Source organism: Abramis brama, assembly GCF_963993115.1.
Source record: "Abramis brama genome assembly, chromosome: 24".
NCBI classification, from domain to species: domain Eukaryota; kingdom Metazoa; phylum Chordata; class Actinopteri; order Cypriniformes; family Leuciscidae; genus Abramis; species Abramis brama.
Window position 1 is genome coordinate 22,375,147 of NC_139986.1, and position 22,763 is coordinate 22,397,909.

At 36.0% G+C, this 22,763-nt stretch overlaps 1 protein-coding gene across 1 annotated transcript; it reads right to left on the bottom strand.

Annotated features, from left to right (window-relative positions):
- Positions 1-7,299: 7,299 nt before the first annotated feature.
- On the bottom strand, positions 7,300-22,485 carry LOC311075460 (asparagine--tRNA ligase, cytoplasmic-like). The gene is made up of 15 exons (XM_084102897.1): positions 22,229-22,485; positions 20,266-20,348; positions 20,109-20,174; positions 16,820-16,912; positions 16,636-16,725; positions 15,364-15,442; positions 15,114-15,184; positions 13,828-13,914; positions 12,424-12,645; positions 11,719-11,918; positions 10,683-10,818; positions 10,339-10,452; positions 10,072-10,203; positions 9,199-9,330; positions 7,300-7,709 (listed from the first exon to the last, which is right to left on the bottom strand). Exons 1-15 carry the CDS (start codon positions 22,260-22,262, stop codon positions 7,578-7,580), a joined length of 1,671 nt encoding a protein of 556 aa, XP_083959023.1. The 5' UTR covers positions 22,263-22,485; the 3' UTR covers positions 7,300-7,577.
- Between the last annotated feature and the right edge of the window lie 278 nt (positions 22,486-22,763).

A 22,763-nucleotide genomic window follows, 5' to 3' on the forward strand; every position in this document is an offset into this window, starting at 1 on the left:
TCCAAGTCGGTATTTATTATTTGAATTTCGTAATAAAACTTTAAAAATTTGAAAGCTGAGACCTTTAGTAATTTAGTGCATAATTTAGTGCATTGTCTGTGTCCTCTTTGCTCCATAGTGTTTTTTCACTGCGTGAGAAAATGGACGTGTGGCGTGAGAATAGTATAATTGCGTGACTCTATGGCTGCCCTGTTGCTTAGCAATGTCTAGAAACACCCTATCAACCACATAACAACGTAGTTTTGGGTAGTTGCCAGGGTGTTGCTATGCAGTTGCTCTAGCTAAGATCTGAATGATACCTCAAATCATGCACCTTTTTGAGGGGAAATGTTGCCAGTCCATTTCTAAATGATTGGACAATTCAACTCTCATGAACTTACATTTAAGAAGGGAGCCAAGCTTTATCTAGGAACCATCGTAAATAACCCTAGCAACCACCAACATATCAACTACATAGAAACATTCTAAAAAATACTCTGAATACCTTAGCAACTGGTATACCTTAGCAACCTTAGCAATTGCCTGAGTGTTGTTATGAAGGGAGAAAAGACATATCCAGGGACCAAAATATCATAGATCTCCCTAGCAACCACTTAGAACATCCTAGCAACTGCATAGTAATGTACAATAGATGTGGGTGGTTGCCGTAGTGTATCTATGAGGTTGCTAAGGTTTTCGGAGTGTTTTTTTTTTTTTTAGCACATATGCAGTTGCTACATTTATTCATTTAGCAGATGCTTTTATCCAACACAACGTACAAATGAAGAATACAACAAGCAAAAAACAATTCTAGTTGTGTCCTAGGATGTTCTGAGTGGTTGCCAAGGTGAAATGTGATATTCTTGTCCCTAGATACGGCTTCCACTTTTTTCTAGCTTATCGCCATTCTAGGAGTGTTGTGTATTTGCTTCAGGTAGCCTACTTAAATCCCCATCACAAAATCTAGCACCCTAGCAACTACCAGAACAACATACTAACAACATTGAAACATTTAAAAAAAAACTCAGAAATCACATAGCAAGATAGTAGTTTTGGGTTGCCAGGATGTTGCTATGCGATTGCTAATGTGTTCAGCACAATTGCTCATCAGTTGCTAGGATGTTCTGAGTGTTTTTTAGGGTGACCCAGGATATTCTGGTCCCTAGATACAGTTTGTCTCCCTCCATAAAATCCTTTTTTTTTTTTCTTTTTTTTTTTATATCGCTGTTATAGAAGTGTTGCCTATTTTCTCCAGGTAGACTAATTAAATCCCCATCACAAAATCAAGCACCATAGCAACCACCAGAACAACATAGTAACAAAATAGAAGCATTCTAAAAACACTCAGAACACTGCATAGCAACATGGATGGATGCCAGGGCGTTGCTATGTGGTGGTGTTCTGAATGCTTCAGCACATTGCTAAATAGTCGCTATTATGTTCTAAGTGAGTGCTGATACAGGCATATGATATCCCGGTTCCTAGATACCACTTTGCTCCCTCCTTTAATGTAAGTCCAGTTTTTCTAGTTTAATATCACTGTTCTGGAAGTGTTGCCTTTTTGCTCCAAGACTACACAAATCCCCATGACCATTCTTATTGTAATTAACTTGATGAGCTCCGAGCTCATTATTTCCATATTGCTCTGCCCCCCAGCAGGAATCACATTCTCATTATTGCCCAGATTAATCAAATCACACACTGTATGTGTGTTCAATTATGCCACACTTGTGAAATTAAACTAAATAATGCTTCGGATGATCGGATGTAATTCCTAATATAGGCAAATGTGTGCTAGATTTTGAGATCTGCTGTGTTGTGTGGCACGTGCTTTCACTCTACATTCACGAATCAGCAGCCTGGAGCTTGTACAAAAGTGTCCATGGCAACGGGCTGATCCCATGCCAAGTTATTTGGTCCTAGCACACTAAAGATAGACCCACGCAGCACACGCGGGAAAGTCTGCACTGCATGAGATTCCAAACCATCAGCACCTGTACCTCATACTGTAAAAAAAACACAAACAAGACGCTTATGCTGAAGGAAACAGGAGACAGGCTGCTACTTATAACATAAAATACCATGGTATGACAATATCTGATTGTATTACCATGATACTTTGATATGTAGCATGATTACCACAGTCATATACCATTGTATTTAAAATCGTGCTCTTACTTGGTGTTAGCCATGCTTACAAAATAGTACTGTGGCTGTACCATGGTAAAGTGATGGTATCAGATGGTAATATATGGTACTCTTAAATAAACCATGGTACTATGTAATATGGTATTTATTTACATACTTCCCAGAATATTAATAATACATGGTCAAATAAACCATGGTAGTCCCACAGTACTAGTACCATGCACTTTTTGTGAGTGACTAAAAGATTACTATATTATTTATATACCAGGAATTACCAGGTTCTAAAAGCCATGGTACTATCATGATACCATGAACAAAAAAACATGGAAATGCTATGTTACTTGCTGTAAGTGATATTTCAAGCTCTGTACAATTGTTATAATTCTATATGGTCTCTAAAGTACCTCAAATACTACCAAAGAAACAAGATATTACCATGAGGCCATGTTTAAAAACCATAATACTATGGTAAATACAGATGTTGTGTTGTGTTTTCATGTTTTGGGTCCATAGAGATAATGATTTTTACACTGTGCAAACTGTATAGCCTATCCTTGTACACTAAACCCTATGCCTTAACCTACCCATCACAGAAAACTTTCTGCAATTTTACATTTTCAAAAAACATCACTTAGGATTATTTATAAGCTGTTATCCTCATGGGGACCAAAAAATGTCCCCACAAGGATAAGGATTTCAGATATTGTCATTGGGACATTTTGTCCCCATAATGTAGGGTTTACCAGGACACACACACACACACACACTAAGGGGACAGCTTGCAGAGTGAACAGAAATGTGGGACATTGCTGCTGGCTACGCATCGTACAACACCATCGCAGCCTGCCACATTCCCGCTGGCTCCCTAATGAACGGAAACCCAGGGCGGATCTGTCACCAGAACGCTGTCCTGTAAAATATGGAGCCAAGCTGCCTACACACAGTCTGTCATATAAGAGAGGAATTAATCCATGTAAAAGAAAAATGTACATCCATTTGAACATCTGAGAAATGCAGACCTTTTAGATCTGTCAGTTCCAGATGCAGTTGTGATGTTAAGGATTCAATTCAGCTGAACCCCCGAATGACAGCTTGACAGCGTCTTTGAAGCACCGGTCAATGTTTGTTCGTTGGAGGGGGGAAAGAGGAAGAGAGATCATAAACTCTTTTGTGAATGACATAACAACAGGATGCTAGATAGACAGACAGACAGACAGACAGACAGACAGACAGACAGACAGACAGACAGACAGACAGACAGACAGATAGATAGATAGATAGATAGATAGATAGATAGATAGATAGATAGATAGATAGATAGATAGATAGATAGATAGATAGATAGATAGATAGATAGATAGATAGATAGATAGATAGATAGATAGATGCAGCGAGTGGTAAAACTGAAGTGTCTTCCTCTGATCCATTAGAGCGTCTTTCCCTCATCAGCAACACAAAGAGTCTGTCGGAGTGCTGGAGTGACTCTGATCGCACAAACACCCACAATGCTCTCCTGATCTCACTGAACTGTCAGTCACAAAAGAGAACACGTTTTAATGGTACTTTTGCTTTGATTATAGAAGTGTAGTTATTTCTGTTCACACTAACTGTTAAAAATTTTGAGTCTGTAAGATTTTTGGAAGAAGTCTTATATGCTTACTCACCAAGGCTGCATTTATTTGATCAAAAATACAGTAAAAGCAGTAACACTGTGAAACATTATTATAATTATATAATTAAAATAAATGTTTTCTATTTGAATATGTTTTAAAATCTGATTAATTCCTGTGATGCACAGCTGAATTTTCAGTATCATTACTCCAGTCTTTAGTGTCACATGATCCTTCAGAAATCATTCTAATATGCTGATTTTCTGCTAAAAAAAATATTTATTATCAATATTGAAAATGGAAACTGCTACTTTTTCAGGATTTTTTGATAAAAATAAAATTAAAAAGGAAAGGATTTATTTGAAATACAAATATTTTGTAACAATAAATGTCTTTACTGTCACTTTTGATCAAATAATGCATCATTGCTACTGAATAAAATATTAATCATTTCTTTCAGAAAAAGTAATACACATATAGGCTACCTTAGATTTCACTGTGCAACCAATTACAGTACTTCTTTTGGCCTGCAGGGAGATCTATCTGCTTTAGTGTGTTCATAACTTAAATATTATGAAATTGTACAGCAAGAACTCTTGAATCCATGTGTGTGGATGTGAAAAAGAGTTTGAATGAGAAGACAGAGTTAACCTTTACTGTGAGCTTTGTGTGAAAAAATGACAAAACAGCTGATGTTGATGAGAAATTAACAACCTTGCTGTAGACATTTCAATACATGCCATATCCTATAAATCCACTTATCTGTGCCTTATTTTAAATGCTTTTGGCTGGAAGTCACCTGATATGTAACAGACTAATTAAGTACCTTTGTGTATATTAGAGCAGTTTCCCCATGTTTCCAGTGCACATATTGTGTAAAACATCCTGAAAAAGACACAGGAACATATGAATCGCATTAGGAGTCACAATGGCACATGTACATATAAAGTTTGACGCATGTTCTTTATAGAATTAGTATGTTTTATGATCATGAAATCCTACAACGACCCAGCTGTCAGCTGTAGCCCAGTTCTCCATTCAGGTACTGTTTCTGTTGCCATGGCAGCCAGAAAACCCATAGTGAGAGGAGGAGCAGAACATGAACCTTTCATTTCTATGTTCTAACAAAAATAACTAGAGTTTGTATTACTGAGCAAAATGTGAATCATGGTGCCACAATGATCCTGTGGATGGTTGCAAGGTATGAGATTCGATTCCAAAAATAATTGATTCATCGATTTCGAGGCATTGGAGTTCGATGGAATCGCCTAAACTGAAGGGCCTGACATGTCTGAGCATAACTGTCCATTACCTCAATTACCAAACTGTCACATCCCAGAAGAACAGTAGTGGAATTTGATCCAGGGACTTGAATCTTCTGACTGTTTACCTAAAGACTTGCACAGTTAAAGGGATAGTTCACGCAAAAAGGAAAATTCTGTGATCATTTACTCACCCTCAAATTGTTCCAAACTTTATTTTGATGAATGTTTACTTTTCCCAAACAGTTGTGGAGCAACATTGACTTCCATAGTTTTTTTTTTCTTTTTTTCATACTATGGAAGTCAATGGTACCCCAGAACCATTTGGTTACAAACATTCTTCAAAAAAATCTTCGTGTTTAGCAAAACAAGGAAACTTATATAGAACAACCTGAGGGTGAGTAAATGATGACAGAATTTTTATTTTTGAGTGAACTATCCCTTTAAGCCAGCAGGTGGCGACGAGTGAACGTCTTAAAAAAAGTTGATTCCCTCAAAAGAATCGTTCAAAAACTCATAGCTGTTCACAACCACAAGCTTATTTTAAAAACGCATATTTAAACAACAGTTTTAGCCATTATAATTATTCACGAGTTTTAATCAATCTAAATCAACTCAATAGATCTATCTGAAAACCCTCAATGCTCATAATCTTGCTCTTCCAGTGCAACGGTCGGTGACCAACTAAAAAAAAATAAGTTAAAGATAAGCTCTAGTCTAAATAATCATAACGACAAATATTTAGCTATATAGAGAGAGAGAGAGAGAGAGAGAGAGAGAGAGAGAGTTTGTTCAAAAAACCCTCATGTTCAACAGAAATTATCACATAAATCACGAAAAGGGTTTCTACGAGTATCTTTGGTATGCCCACTATTTATTTTGTTGAATGCCTAAAAAATGCCTATTGTTTGAAGCATTTTTACTCGATTTCCTAAAGAAATATAGGGGAGGAAAATTTTATGCCGATATCTATATACAAAGTATACGTTTTTAAGAGGTGTGTATAGTATAGCCTAATATGAATTGCATTAAAAAAAATATGTTAATATTGCTTATATAGTATAGATATCCATATGTTTGTGCATTTTTACGATTATATACAGGCTCTATTTAAACAATTTTACTACTACAATAAACATTTTTATACCCCTTTCCTGCATATATCTGTCACTTTTAACTTTAGCTCAGCTTTGTTTTACAAAATCTCTAGCAGGCAGAAACTAATAATAATTTACTTAAACCATTACATAGCATGCTTAAATAAATATGTTCCAACCCGTATCTCATCAGTAAATAACCAAAACAGTCTCCCACCTGTGCTGGATTTACTGACTTGGCTTTACTGGTGCCAGATCTGGTGTGTGAGGGGATTTGGAACTAAAGGCCTGAATGTAATGGCTGGAATCAATGGTTTATAGAGGGAAGTGAATCTCTGGCAAGGGTTCTATAGCATTCTCCAGCCTGATATGAGGGTAGCATTCCTCCTGTGTGAAATCACTTTGCACTGAATCAATATGTATTTTTTACTCTAATATGTTTGATCATCTCTGATATGTTTGATCAATGGAAAGCTAGAAAGTTGTTTATTGAAAGGTTCTCTAATGCAGAGAGACATTTAGCACACACACACACACACTTAGTCCTAAATTTATTTTTGTATTTTCTCTTTTCCCCTTTATTATTTCCTGTATTTGTTGCAGGTTAGGGCCTTCATATTTAATGTCCATAATATCAATTACTACTTTTAGTAATGATATATATAGGATATAAGATGGGGCTAAAGGAGGGGATTCTCTTTCCTAATTGACACGACCACAACGCATCCCAAAAGTGTCACTTCCCTGAAGTGTTTTCATGTCACCAAATCAACAAATCTTGACAATTGAGAGTTTTTTTTATTGTTGTTGTTGTCAGTTTGTCATTAACATAAAATCTCTATCCTTGTTTGATGACAGAATGTTTAGGTAAGAATTTTTGGCCACATTATTATGAAAAGGATTGTTTCACTGCCTCAACTGTCTATTGTTTGCAAATATGAGATCAGAACACTTAATACCACATTAAAATCTCACAACCCTTTATTTCTGTAATGTGAAATTTCTTATATCTGAATATCATTATGAAGACAAGCATTTTATGTTATGGAATAACATGGACCCATTAATTGATCAGAAATGTGTATTTTTATACACAAAAAGTAAATTTAGTAAGAGTAAGCCTTTCTTTAACCTTTTTATTAAAGTCTTAAAACTCTATATATATATATGATTTCTGATAAGAAAGTTAATGAAAACCTTAAATCATTTCAAAAGGTATGTTATTTTTATTGCTTAATATACTGTCATTTTGTATTTGTTATCTATTAAAAAAAAGTAATGTGTATTTAAAGTAAACAGCAGTGCAGATGAATTTTACAGACAGTAAAATAATGTACCACTGAATCATCTTTCAAACCATCTTTTGATTAGATCTTTAAACATTAGAAATATATTTATTTATATATGGTCTCTCCAGCAATAAGTGTGAGTGATGGGATCTCCTAGTTGGTCTCTTGCAGTGTGTGTGTGTGTGGATGCGCTTAAGGCCGGCAGCGCTGAATGAAGCGCGGATACAGGCAGACGTCACGGATGTGGTGGCGGTTCAGGAGCCAGGTGAGGAACCGCTCCAATCCCAGACCGTATCCACCGTGAGGACACGTGCCGAACTTTCTCTGCAACACACAATGTTACACACTTAGAGGTGAATATTTCAATCAATGTGGTATCACAAAGGGCTGGCTGATACATTGAATATTCAAGATGATTTTGGTGGCATTTTTGTCAAGTTCAATTGCATTATTGTAGCCTAGAAATCTAGACGCACCCTAGCGGCAGCAAAATGTATTTTGCAGCCAGGGCAGTCTAGCAACTCTCCATAGACTTTCGAGCTGCAAAAACCTAAATTGGGTCAGGCCAATCACGTCGTGTATAGAGTAGGCGGGGGCAGGCTTAACATATGACGACAGAGTTGCGACGGCTGCCACTTGAAAACAAAGAATGGCGGCTGCTGCAGGCGAACAGTCTTTCGAATCGGCTTTGGCCGCGACTCTGGAGGACTTGGAGTTAGGTTTTTCTTTGAGAAAAGAGCAAAGAACGGCACTTAAGTCATTCTTAAAAAAAGGAAGATGTGTTCGTAGTTTTTCCGGCCAGATATGGCAAAAGTTGAATCTATCAACTAGCTCCGCTGTTGGGAAAACGCTCTGGTTGGTTGAAGCGCTGTCCTATTGCGTGCAGAGGGAATTTGAAAGACAGCCGTTTATCCCGCCCCTCGGATTGAGCCGTGTCTATGGTGAGTTGCCAGACCCAACATCTTGATGTAGGTCTGGCTTGCCAGGCTAGCATTATTGTGATCAAACCATGTCAATAAATAAATCTGACAAAAACTATGTCACTCATATATTAAAATACTGTATATACAGGCATATTGCTGTTTATTATTATGTATTATACTGCTGCATGTAAATGAAAATGATTTCACATTCTTCCTGCAAACCAGGCTTAGTTATTATATCATTACAATTATTGACTAGATTTTGATTTTACATGAAACATTGTTAATCTACTTGCCAGCAATGGATATTTCGAAAAACAAAAAAAATCCACTATTTAGATGACTTAGGGCAAATACAAAAATATTAAGATGTACACCTTTATAAAAGTTTGTGTTTTTTTTTTAAATAAGTCTCTTCTGTTCATCAAGGCTGCATTTATTTGCTGAAAAATACTGTAAAAATTGTGAAATATAATTACAATTTAAAATACCTGTCTTCTATGTGAATATATTGTAAACTGTAATTTTTTCCTGTGATCAAAGCTGAATTTTAGCATCATTACTCCACTCTTCAGTGTCACATGATCCTTCAGAAATCAATCAAGACTTCAATCAATCAAGTCACTCTTATTGACTAGTTCAATGCTTCCTTGATGAATAAAATTCATCAAGGAAGCACCCCCCCACACACACACACTCAGAATTTCTACTAAATATTTTAATGTTCACAACTACGTGATAAGAATTTTTTTTTTTTTGTTCTGAAGTTGCTCATTTTAATGTTTGCTTTGTCTATTTTTAAATAATTTTGTATTATTTTAGATCATTTTAATCTTTCCAAATTTGCTGAGGCTTCTGGTCTATATGAACTGCTGGCAGAAGGCTGTTACCTGGTCAGTGTACCAATAGTAGGGTGTGGGGTCGATTTTCTCTCTCTTATACCCTTCCAGAAGTTCCTCAGAGTCCCAGATACGCATGGAGCCTCCCACGATCTCCCCGACGTTGGGCATCAGCACATCCACCTGACATAAACACAAACACATCAGCCATGCACAACACAATTCAGCTGAATACTGCTCTCCTACAGACTCATTTACAGAAAGTTGTGTCTCCTACAAAAGGTCTACATGCATTCAAGGTCGAAAAAACACAAATTTTGTCATAAAAAAATATCCTCTGCAGCATCAACTGTTTTCTCACGGTGTCCGAAATAGTTCGCTTAAGGATTCAGTCTCTCTAAACCCCACCATTATTATAGTAAAACCATGTTTTTTGATTTATTGATTACCATTTGATTAACCACACAAATACCATAATTAACCTATGGATTTGAAGCAAAACCACGATTAATTTATGGTTAACATGGAATAACTACAAATCACTTAATCAAAAAAATAATCCGCCAACTAACCGATTCTAATGTTAAAAAAATCGTTAGTTGCAGCCCTATTACACACTGCATGAAAAGGAATATGCAAAAAAGCTAATAAACTTAAATATGGGATAGCAAAAAAGTGACAGTAACTGATAACTGCCATCAACTGATCATTAAATCACCTAAAATGATTTGCTTGTAAAACGTTTTGTTTCAGCCAGTGTCTGATCAGTATTAGCTCCGCCTCATTTAGTGCCTGGCTGGTAACTCCGCCCACAGTGAAATCTCATTGAATGCAATGGCTTTGGTGTAGACAGGAAAAAATCATTTATTACTGGATTTTTTTGTTTTGCGCTGGTTATGACAGGTTAATAAGTCTGTTCCTGACCGATTCAGTGAGGCGACGGTCCTCAGGACAGCGCTGCATGTAGAAGGATTTGATCTCAGCCGGGAATCGACACAGCAGGATGGTCTCATTAATGGTGTCAGTCATCAGACGCTCAGGGGCTTCTGGGATATCCTGTAGCAATGACACACAAATAGTCAAATATCATTATAATTCAAGTGTTTCAGCATTCTTTTCTTCGTATAGTAGTTTTTAGTAGTTGACTACAATTTGACTTGACAACAATTTATGAGACTCATCATAACAAACCTCTCCAAACTCATAAAATGTCCCATCATCCTTCTTGATGTTGTGCTCTCTCAGCCACACAATGGCGTCAGGGTAGTTCATCCTCTTGAACGGACGTTTGGGAGGCTTGAAGTCCTGCAAGAGGAAAAATCAAAAATAAATGTAATGTACAGATTCCAGTCTCTCCATACTTTTGACATTTTAAGATCCATATTGTACAAATATTTAGAAGAATATTCACAATGCTTTTTAAAATGTATCAATTTCATGAATTTTCCAGGCCTGAGTAACATCCAGAACCTCTGTATAATATTTTACTGATACTCAGACACATATAATGGCGTTGTGTGAGGTCGGGGTCGTACTGGGTTGATGTCGTAGAGCAGTTGCGCAGCAGGAGACTTTAAAACCCTGTCGACCACGTCACACACCAGATCCTCCAACCGGTTCAGAAGGTCTTCATAAGTCATGAAGGGACACTCAGCCTCAATGTGGGTGTACCTGAGAACACACATGTGTTGGTTTTTATGGTTTATCGGGACTAAAATAAAATATCAAACAATAGAATTTCCCCCAAACTGCACCAAGTTACAGTATTTTTTCAAAATAAAAGTGCTCTTTGACTGGAAAGAGGTGAATAATTTTGATTGCAACTGTATAGACTAAATTAGGGGTGATTCTAATCTTAATTAGGGGTGATTCTAAATAAGGGGTGACTAATGATGCAATGCTAAGAATAAACCATCTAAAATGCTTTGAATAATCATACTGCTAAAAATAAATGCGATATGGTGATTTAAATGTTCGCGCTTTCACTTTGAAGAGCGCCAATCCGGCACGTAAGCACTTTAGATGATCAGTGCAAACACAGTTCTAATCGCAAAGTGTGTCAAAATGACTATTGCCTAACTTTAAAGTTAGTTCATCCAAAAATTTAAATTCTTTGTCCATTTACTCACTCTCATGCTGTTCTCGTGCATCACACATGCATTTGAATGTCCATGTTTACTACAGTATATGCGTTGTAAAATTATTCATCATACAAACAAGCAAATATTTTGCATACGATTTAGTAAAATTCATGCATGTCATGTGCACTGCTCCATACGTTATTGCCTGTGCCGCTGGCGACAGAACGGATGAGGCTGACCGGCCGGTCACCAGTCCGGGCCGATCATGTGAAAAACCGTCTGATTCCAATCGGTGTATCTCTAATTACTTTTTAAACATATATTAACATAGAAAACAGCTATTTTAAATAGTAATAACATTTCACAATTTTTACTGTATTTTTCATCAAGTAAATGCAGCCTTGGAGTTTTTTTTCTAAAACAAAAATCATCCCAAACTTCATTACACTGCCCCACTTCTGTCTGTTTCAGTAAATGGCTCCGGACTCACTCGGACAGGTGCCTGCGGGTGCGCGACTGCTCGGCGCGGTACGACTGGGCGATGCAGAAGGTGTCGCCCAGCGCAGGGATGCAGGTCTCCAGGTAGAGCTGAGACGACTGCGTCAGGTACGCGTTCTCACCGAAGTAATCGAGACTGAAGAGGGTGGAACCGCCCTCCACCTGCGTCTGCACCAGAGTGGGCGGAGTTATCTGAGGACCACAACAAACACACCTCCACATTTAATAACGTCTCTTAAATCTGTACTCCAGAGTATTCAAGATTTATAACAAATTAAGTTGGAAATGTCAGGACTTCAAAAAAAATCAATCTTAAGACTTTTTAAGACTTGACGTCAGAGGTCACCCTTCTGCTGGAACTTGACTCTCTCGTAGACGCGTGTACGGCAGTTGCCAGAAGCCAGAGATTATAGTTTATACATTTTTAAATATAGATATTTTTCTCACAGAAACCCATCGCTTGGCTTCAGAAGGCATTTATTAACACACAAGTCATATGGATTACTTTTATGAATAATAGATGCACTTTTTAGAGCTTCAAAAACCATTTTGAAGTTGGGAAGAGCCAGGATATTATTTAATATAACTCTGATTGTGTTCAGCTGAAAGAAGGAAGTCAATTTTGGGATCATTTTCATTTTGGGGTGAACTATCAAAGAGCCTGTGCTTAATGTGTGCATGTGGCTTCGGGAATGACCTCGCAGTAACCACGGCTGAAGAAATGATCCCGAAAACACTGCATGACCGTGGATCGGACTCTCAGGATCTTGGAGATGTTTTCCCCGCGGATCATCATGTGCCTGTTGTTCAGCTGCACGTCCACGTCAGACTCCTCGTTAAGCAGGTTATCAGCACCTCCCGCCGGAGCCAGACCGATCAGCTCCCAGAAATCACAGTGCAGCTCATGGCCGCCCGGAGCCTTTCAAAAAAAGAAAAGAAAATGCATGAAGGACAAAAAAAAACACACACTCATTTTCTGTTTTGGAATTCAAATAAGTATGGGAAAGACTTAAAGGGTGAGCAAACTTTCATCTTGATAAACTGTTTAAAAAGGTAGTTAATATTAATTATATTATATTAAAATCATTTTAATGTTAAACAGTGTTGGGGATTAGCTAGCTGCAAGTAGCGTTACAGTAGCGGCGCTGCTTTTAAAACAGTGTAGCTTTTCCAGTAGCTACCTACTTTTTCCAGCAAGTAGCGTGTGTAGCGCAACCAAAAGCTACATTGCGTTCTGAAGAGTCGCAAGCCTGTAAGAGTAGAGTCTTCTACTAACTAGATCACAAACTGATTAATTTTCCTGTTTAATTGCACTCTATATCAAATGTCAGCTCTATTTCTGATTTAATTACAATGATGAACTGCCATAGTTTAATCTGTCCCACCAAAGTTTTGAAATAAACTTAAAAGATCACTAATCGAACAGAAAATAAAATCGTGATATAGTAGAGCGCTTATCACATGGCAAAGGCTGGTTGCAACAGGATTTCAAGCAAAGCGCACTGTGAGCAGCTCATGATTGGCATTCACAATAAATATTGAATATGCTGTGAGTTAAACCTGCATATTTTACTTCTCCTGTGTTTCCAATTTAAGTTGCATACATTTTGTTCTTGCATTGATGTTACATTTGTAGCAATTTTGCACTTTGACAGTCAGTTTGAGATATAGGCTATGTTTTATTATTGTGTGGATCGGATAGTTTACCAAATCAAATGATGGGGACACTTTTGCCATTAAAATGACTGGGAAAAAGTGTCCCAATCAACCTGAATTTACCCTACTCTCTGAAATCATAATTGCATTACAACATGTTGTTTTAAACCCCAAATATTTTACTTCTAACATTCTTCATTAGAAATTATTCAGTTATTTGTAACAATGTCATTGTAAAAAAAGAAGAAAAAAAGAAAAGTAGTTTCAATGTAGCTAGCTACTTTTTGATTGTAACTTGTAGTGTAGCGAACTACTTTTTCAGAAGGGTAGCTTAAATGCAACTTAACTACTTTAAATTACGAGTAGCTTGTAGCTTGTCGAGATACAGTTTCAGAGTAGCTTCCGCAACACTGATGGTAATGAATTAATCAGGGTAATTTCTCACCTGTTTGCCCTCAGGAACAGGTTTCACAGTTCCGTACAGAGCGACGGTACTCTCCGTAGACAACACCAGTCCATTATAACACTGACACTGCACACAACACACACATCTGAGCTACACTTTTACTGTATTTCACTTCTTACATTCAATATCATCAAACACAGCTGTTTTAGATAACTGAACATAAACCCATTTCAGAGCAAATACAAATTCCAACTAGATGATTAGGTGAACAAAGTTGATGTAGGCTTGACAAAGCCTCAAAGTCAATAAAATGCTATGTTCAAGCAAGTTGATAGAATATTTTAACACATTGTTAATGTTTTAACAAAATTATGTTTTAGCATGATTTAACCAATTGCTTATTTTTAACATGAATTAACACACTGCAAGCATGTTGCTAGTATGATTTACCATGTAGATAACATGTTATAACATGATTTTTAAAATTGCTAACATGTTTTAGCATTTTGCTAGCAAGTTTTAACATGTTGATAACTTGATTTAACCCGCTGTTAACTTGAATTGACAAGTTGCTAACATCAAGCATCATGTTGCTATCATGTTTACCACATTAGCATGTTTTAACATGTTGCTAGCATGAATTAAGATTGTTTTTCTTGTTGCTGGCATGATTTAAAACATGCATCAAATATCGTTACAATTATAAAAATATATATATTTATAATACATTACTGGTCAAACGTTTTTCCTTTTTTTAAATAAAATCTTTATTCATCAAGGATGAATTAAATTGATCTAAAGTGACAGTAAAGACATTTACAATGTTACAAAAGATTTTATTACAAATAAATGTTGTTCTTTTGAACTATCTAATCAACAATGTATGTTTATAGAGCAGCAAATCGGCATATTTGAATAATTTCTTAAGAATCATGTGACGACAGACTGGAGTAATCCTGAAAATTCAGCTTTGATCACAGGAATAAATTTCATTTTACAATGTTATTCACAAAGAAAACAGCTATTTTAAATTCTAATAATATTTCATAAATGTTACTGTATTCAATGAATGCAGCCTTGGTGTGCAGAAGAGACTTTCAAAAAAAAATCTTATCGAACCCAAACTTTTGACCTCTTATGTACACTATATAATACATCATTTTATTTTATGTCATTTTGATATCATTTTTGCTTTATTGTCTTTTATTTAGGGTATCGTCTAGCCTTAATCCTAATAACTAAAAGCACTGATAACTAACAGAGTAAATAGGACTAATTTACACATTTTTAATTGTGTAAAATATCGACAAACACACACACAGTACCAGTTTGTCTGTGAGAACACACTGCAGGAAGCCCGTTCCGTCACGTAGCACAATAAACAGAAGGTTCTTTCCTGAGAAAACATTAGCAAATACATTTTAAATGGAATGTATACTGTGTATTTTCGTTGAAGCTGAGCTTTATAAATATGTGAAGTTCTCGAAGAAAGAGATTCAGACAGAAGCCATTCAATCAGAAAGCTGAGAAAGACAGAATCGATTCTGAATGAACAAACACACCAAATCTGCTCACCTTGTCTACGTAACCGATGGACCCAACCAAACACCTTCACCCTCTTTTCTCTGAGCGGCTCCAGTTTATTAATCTTCACCTGAGAGTGACAGAAAACAAACCAGAAAATCTCTATAAAACTTTTATTTCCATATCGACTTCACTGCCCACGTTAAAATTAGGGGTGTCGAAATGAATCGTTTCTACGATGCATTGCGATGCGGGCGTAGGCGATTTTGCATCGATGCAGTAATATACCATCATCGATTATAGCCTACTCTGACAAGGGGAACACAAAAGCGAGTAATAAAAATGCACCCACTATTTTAAATGCTCCTGTTGTCTGCTGCGTTCAGACCAATATTCCCTCAAAGCTGTGTGCGTACACGATCGCGGACAGAAGAAAGAATAAAATGATGCGCAGACAACATACGCGCAATGTGTGTGGAAATTATTGCAGTGCTCTTGTTAACCTAAACCGCCATAGATTATAATAAATTAGAGGGAACATTGGTCCAGATTTAGGTTTTGTTTGATGTTTGCTACATTCAGGAAATGTTCTTTCTTGGAGCAGAAAAAATAAAAAGAGCATATTGACCAAACATTGATGCACCTCTTAATGGAAATAACATTTATTTCATCAAGAGGTGCATACATTTTTGGTCAAGCTCTTGTATTGACAATGCAAGAGTCCAGCACTCTGTAAAGTCTCCTCCAGCACATCCCAAAGACTTTTAATGAAATTAAGGTCAGGACTGGTGCCAATTCATGTGTGAAAATGATTCTTCATGCTCCCTACCAACCATTATTTCACAATTTTAACCCTGATCAATCTTGGCATTCGCATCCTGGAATATGGCCACAATACATCTTCCGACAAAGTTGATAGAGAAATGAAAAGCCACACACTCCATCTTTTAGGGTTAAAAGAACTGTTGCCAAACAAAATACATGCTAGAAACATAATAATCACTGTAATAATGATTTGATCATAAATTCTAAAGTGTATGCCTATTAAAATCCAAACAGTGACTAACAGTGAGGAAAAAAGTCAAAGTCAAACCTCTGAGATGTAAACTTGGAATTCTGAGGGGGGAAAAAAAGTCTGAATTGCAAGATGGAAACTCAGAATTCCAAAATAGTGAAATGTAAACTCAAATTTAAAGTTTACAGAGATGCAAACTTCCAGCTGATTATTAATTACACCCATCACTGCTTCTAAAACCACCAGAGACTGTAACTCAGAGATTTTATATAATTATTACATTCTGTAAGTATGCAGAAAACACTCACGGTTTTGGGTTCAGGAAGGCTGGGGTCATTCTCGATGATGATCTTTTTAGCTTCTTCCAGATTCTTCGCTCTGCGTTCAGCATCTTCAGCCTGTCAATCATGACATCAAACAGGCAGAGGTAAAAAAAAACATGATACATACAGCAGGAATTACTGGTCTATAATCACAGAATGTTCCAGGTACCTCCTTCTTGTCTTTGTTATCACTCTTCATTTGGTCTCGATTAAAGAGCTTCATTGTGCTCTTCATTTGAGTCTTAGAGATGACGGCCCAACGCTGACAACACAAACACACCATAATGTCAAACTATTAAGACCAATATGCTACAGGTTAATTGCTATTCCTACTAAACTTTGCCAAGTTATTTAAATATTAATTAAATATACACTAATTTTGAATGCAGCAAATGACAACAAAAATACACGTGTGATAATGTTAGACTTAAGATTCATTTTAGTTTCTTTCATCTTGTTAAAATGGCAAATAATCAAAACAGATACTTTATAGCTAATTATAACCTTTCCTTATTTTTTATTTCAAAATACTATCTATAGACTATACTATAGTATAATACTATCTATATACAGTGCATTCAGAAAGTATTCAGACCCCCTACACTTTTTTCAATGTTGGCCAGTCTTTCAGGAATTTACCGCTGGCTCTTACAGTGGTTAAACATGAGATATAATTAATTCTGGATGTATGAAATGGGCAATCTTTGCTCTTATTAATATATTACTTGTTCCTGCCCAAATGAAATTGGGTTAAGGGCTGTTAACTTTACTAATTTTAAATTTAGGCTATATTTAAATAAAATCTTGTCCTAGAGAACTGCTTTTGCAATTGTTAAACTTGTTAAAAACTTGTTTAAATTGTTAAAATATGATTTGAATTTGAATTGTGTAAATTTGAATTATTTACAAGTGAAATCTAACAAAATTGAATTTTAGGTGGTAGTTTAACTAGTTCTGAATTTGATTTTTTTTAAACGAATATTGAACATTTGAAATTTAACAAATTTAAATGTTTTTATGGCTGAATTTTATAGACATGTATTTTCAAACAGCTAGTTTTTTTGTTCTGAATTCGTATACTGCAAATATTCAGTTTAAAAAAATACAGATTCAAGTTTTCAAGATGAAATAATTCGGAACTTCAAATTCAGTTTTCTAAAATTCAATCTCAAAAATTCAAGTTAAAAAATTCAGATCTTACAGAAAGTAGGTCACAGGTCATCCACAGGGAAGAGTAAAGGATCTCAGATAAGTCGAACAGAGCATTTTGGCTGCACTGCAGTAGTTTTCTGCCGCAAACGCGGTGGTGGTTCAAGAGAATCCGTGTATCTTTCGTTCAGTCGTTTTTTTATTTAATATTAAGAGTAGAAAAATGAGAAAACAGCTTGAGTATTAGATTTCTAATATTCTAGTAATAATAGTCCGCTGCTGCAGTTGCACGGAGCTTACAAAACGCGTGTATTGCAACTATAGGCTACATTTAATTTTCTCATCAAACAACTAGACTAACGAATGGCTCGGTACAACAGAAGAGCCTAGAAAGGGCTTTTTCTCTGTGTAGACCAGCAGTTGGTCTGAATTTGCTATAACCTATAGCCTATTTTCTGGACTGTATAGGCTAAGTCACGTTTTATCATGAAACACGCTGTGATTTATTCCAAAGTGACTCAGGCATATATAATGCATTTAACGTTAAATAATCTAAATGTTGACTTTCAAAAGTAGGCGCGCCAAGAAGGCTATTCTCTTTATTTTGGTTCATTTTTGGTGAGCGCCAGAAAGATCTAAAGAGACCGAGACGTGCTAAAGCAGCGCATCATGTTGTTTTATTTATTTTTCAATGACATGATATTTTGTAGTCATTTTGAATGTACACAAATAAAAATATACATTTTACTGTTTCGGATGATGTCATATTATCTGTATGACTATATTTATAGTGCTATAAGTTGATTTAGCCTATACGTGTATTTTGGGACTCGAATGAAGTATGACTAAATCAGCGTCTTCACAGCAAGGGAAATGTTTGGAAAAATAAATAAAACAACATGATGCGCTGCTTTAGCGCGTCTCGGTCTCTTTAGATCTTTCTGGCGCTCACCAAAAATGAACCAAAATAAAGAGAATAGCCTTCTTGGCGCGCCTACTTTTGAAAGTCAACATTTAGATTTTTTAACGTTAAATGCATTATATATGCCTGAGTCACTTTGGAATAAATCACAGCGTGTTTTATGATAAAACGTGACTTAGCCTATACAGTCCAGAAAATAGGCTATAGGTTATAGCAAATTCAGACCAACTGCTGGTCTACACAGAGAAAAAGCCCTTTCTAGGCTCTTCTGTTGTACCGAGCCATTCGTTAGTCTAGTTGTTTGATGAGAAAATTAAATGTAGCCTATAGTTGCAATACACGCGTTTTGTAAGCTCCGTGCAACTGCAGCAGCGGACTATTATTACTAGAATATTAGAAATCTAATACTCAAGCTGTTTTCTCATTTTTCTACTCTTAATATTAAATTTTAAAAAACGACTGAACGAAAGATACACGGATTCTCTTGAACCACCACCGCGTTTGCGGCAGAAAACTACTGCAGTGCAGCCAAAATGCTCTGTTCGACTTATCTGAGATCCTTTACTCTTCCCTGTGGATGACCTGTGACCTACTTTCTGTAAGATCTGAATTTTTTAACTTGAATTTTTGAGATTGAATTTTAGAAAACTGAATTTGAAGTTCCGAATTTCTTCATCTTGAAAACTTGAATCTGTATTTTTTTAAACTGAATATTTGCAGTATACGAATTCAGAACAAAAAAACTAGCTGTTTGAAAATACATGTCTATAAAATTCAGCCATAAAAACATTTCAATTTGTTAAATTTCAAATGCTCAATATTCGTTTAAAAAAAATCTAATTCAGAACTATTTAAACTACCACCTAAAATTCAATTTTGTTAGATTTCACTTGTAAATAATTCAAATTTACACAATTCAAATTCAAATCATATTGTCATATTTTAAGCTCCATACCCTTAACCATTAAAAGGACAAATACAAAGATATTGCTTTCCTCAGTGGATGTTGAAACTGATTGTTTTTATAATATAATATTATGGACATCCACCTGAAGAATGAATGCTGTATCAGATGCAGGCAATCTCTCTCTCTCAATAATACTCAGAATAGGTACAAAATACATTGAGCTTCAGTGGAGCGACTCAACATTCCTTCGTTACTAGTTCTAAGGTGACATTTTAGAATTAGTAACGGAGGCTTGGTTACAACTGTAAAACTGTCAATTTGGAAGCAGTAACACACTGTAGTTGCTGGGCTGAGTGTATGTGTATGTCAGGAACCAATCTGTTAAATCAATATTCATTTATGTTTGTATAATTATTTTTATGTAATTTATATGATTATTTTTGTTACGGTTAGTTAGTTGTTAACTGCAGATTTACACACCTCTCCTTCCTTCTGCGAATCCACATAGATAACTGGAAAAGGTTCTTTTCCCGCAAACAATAGTGCCTGAAAACATGTAGGAAATATGAATGAGAAAAGTCTGAAACAAAACACAGAAAATGGCATCATATATCATTGCAGAGAAAACTCACAGCACCTTGAGTGGGGTTTTAAAGGGTTTCTGCTCGGATCCATCTCCATCCACATCACTGCCATGTTTTTCAGACACGTACAGTTCTTCTGCAGGACCAAACAACAGCAGATTTAACATTCACCAGTTTGCAAGATGATTCACAGCAGACTTTACTGCTGTAAAAGGTTCTTCAATGTCTGTAGCTTCAGTGTGCCACTGAGGGCACTAGGTAGGGATGGACACATTGATTTTGCAGTACTAATATATATATATATATATATAGATATTCACAAGCTACTTATTTACCATTGATTCGGTTTCAAAAATCATTAGGCCTAAACAGCTATAATGGCCTTTTTAAGAAGAAAAATAATATATTACAAGAAAGTGCAAATGAGCTTGTTTTATGTTGTTGGTATTTTAGTTTGATTTAATTTGAACTTTATTCATGTTTATATTGTTACTTATAATCAATTATTTAATCACAATATTTCTGTAAAATAAAGAATTGTTTTTATACCTATTGTTGTTACAAACATTTTTAATTGTGCTAATATTAACTTTTGAAACAGCTTTTATGTGTCATATAGATGTGTTCTTCTAAAAAAATTCACATACACATTTAAGAAAAAAAAATAGATATCAGTATTTTTTGTAACCAAAAGTATCGCTATCAAACTGTCTAATTATTTTTGATTAATCAACATATACGTTTTTATTTACAAAATTGTAAAGCATTTATATTTAAAAGCAAAAGGTTATTGCACATGTACCACACTGAACCTGTTAGACTTGACAGATCTTGTCACTTTATGACTAAATACATCATGAGTGTATAGATGAGAGATTTATCTTCATTATAAAGCATGTTCTGTTCAAAGTATTTCCAAAAATGAAGTTTTAATAGTACTTCCCTGCTGTGACGGTGGGGGCGGGAACATGTGTGATGCATCCTTGCTCACTCACTTACTAGACTGTCTCATTCTAGCGTTTAATGCTGAGGAGGACAACAACCTACAAACCTCTGAAGGACTGGACTAGGAAGGACACAGCCTTCCGCTTGAGAAGCACCTATCGTATATACTAGGGGTGTGCCAGAAGCCTAAATCCAGTGTGATGCGAATTGCCTATTGGCCTACAAAGTGAAGTCATACCTACACCACTCTATTTAAATTGTCACATTTCAAATAAACCACAATAAATGAATACATTTAATTTTAAAATACATTCACATTTATATTAGTTTGATTTGTAAAATTCACAATATAACGGTTTGTTACTGTATTTTTACAGCATTTAATATCAAATAAAATCACTCTTACTTTAAATTAAACTATTACTTAAAGAATTGTAATAAAACTTCACAATATTACTGTTTTCACTGTATTTTTGATAAATAAATGTAGCCTTGGTGAACATTCAAGTTAGGCGCCCTCGTGTGTCCACAGAATTGAATCCGGCCCCCCTGCGAAAAGTTTGGACACCCCTGACTGACCACATGAAGAAAGTAAGGAGATTTGGCAGACTGGACAATGGTGAATGATTGTCAGATCCGAAGCGCCACTGATGAATATCTAATCTTACTGCCGCTCCCTACACGGAGTAGTGATAGCGAATCTCGAAAGTGAAAGTAAAAGTAAAAAGCAAGAGCGCATTCAAAAGCGATTTCAATACTCTGATTTCTAATAGATGCCCGCAAATTATATACAGTATTATTACCCAACTATATAATTTGCGAGAGAAAGCACTGAAATAGTTTTTTTTACTCCCATCTCGTATTCCCTTTAGAGGCTACATTGTAGGCTACACGCCCTTTCCTTTTCGAATATGATATTCGGCTTAAGACACATCCCTATAGTAGGCTATAGTACATAATATACAGCTACTGTATAGTATAGTGTGCACTGGAGTATGCATAAATAAAATATGTATGGTATAGAAAGCAAAATCTGACGCAACACTGCATCTCCATCATCATCAAACTCACTGATCGACATCTGACCGACACCCTCGTCCGCCATACTGTGCTCTTTAGACCTCAGATGAGTTTTGTCCGGCTCGGTTCGGCAGTTGTTTTAAACGCGGCGTTAATCGGATGGTCCGTCCGGCGCACGTCGCACGAGCTTCTGGGGACGAATGCGTAAAAGCGCGAGCCTTTCTGTTGTCGCTTCAGCTGGGGATTGGTACATTCGCAAGATGACGCAAATAAGCCTCGCCTTAAAAGTAGCCTAAACGGAAGTAGGCGGCAATGTGGAAAATGTGCAACAGTGCCTATGAGTGCAACCAAGGACATTAATAATAATAATAATAATAATAAATTTTATTTGGAAAAGCGCCTTTCAAGGTACCCAAGGACACTGTACAGTTTGATAGGCAGAGACAAGGGAAATATAAAGACATAAACATAAAGAACATACAGGGTTTAAAATGTTATCATGCACACACAAGACATAGGAATACACTGCGCACAAGGTGTAAAATCAGATCAATCAAGTCAAATTATGGGACTGCAGGAAAGCTAG

Coding starts and splice junctions, on each gene's coding strand:
- LOC311075460 (XM_084102897.1), bottom strand. CDS start 22,262: ATGGCGGACGAGGGTGTCGGTCAGATGTCGATCA. Junction 16,726..16,819: donor ATAACAAAGACAAGAAGGAG/GTACCTGGAACA, acceptor CATGATTGACAG/GCTGAAGATGCTGAACGCAG. Junction 10,204..10,338: donor CATTTTATGAGTTTGGAGAG/GTTTGTTATGAT, acceptor TCATTGCTACAG/GATATCCCAGAAGCCCCTGA.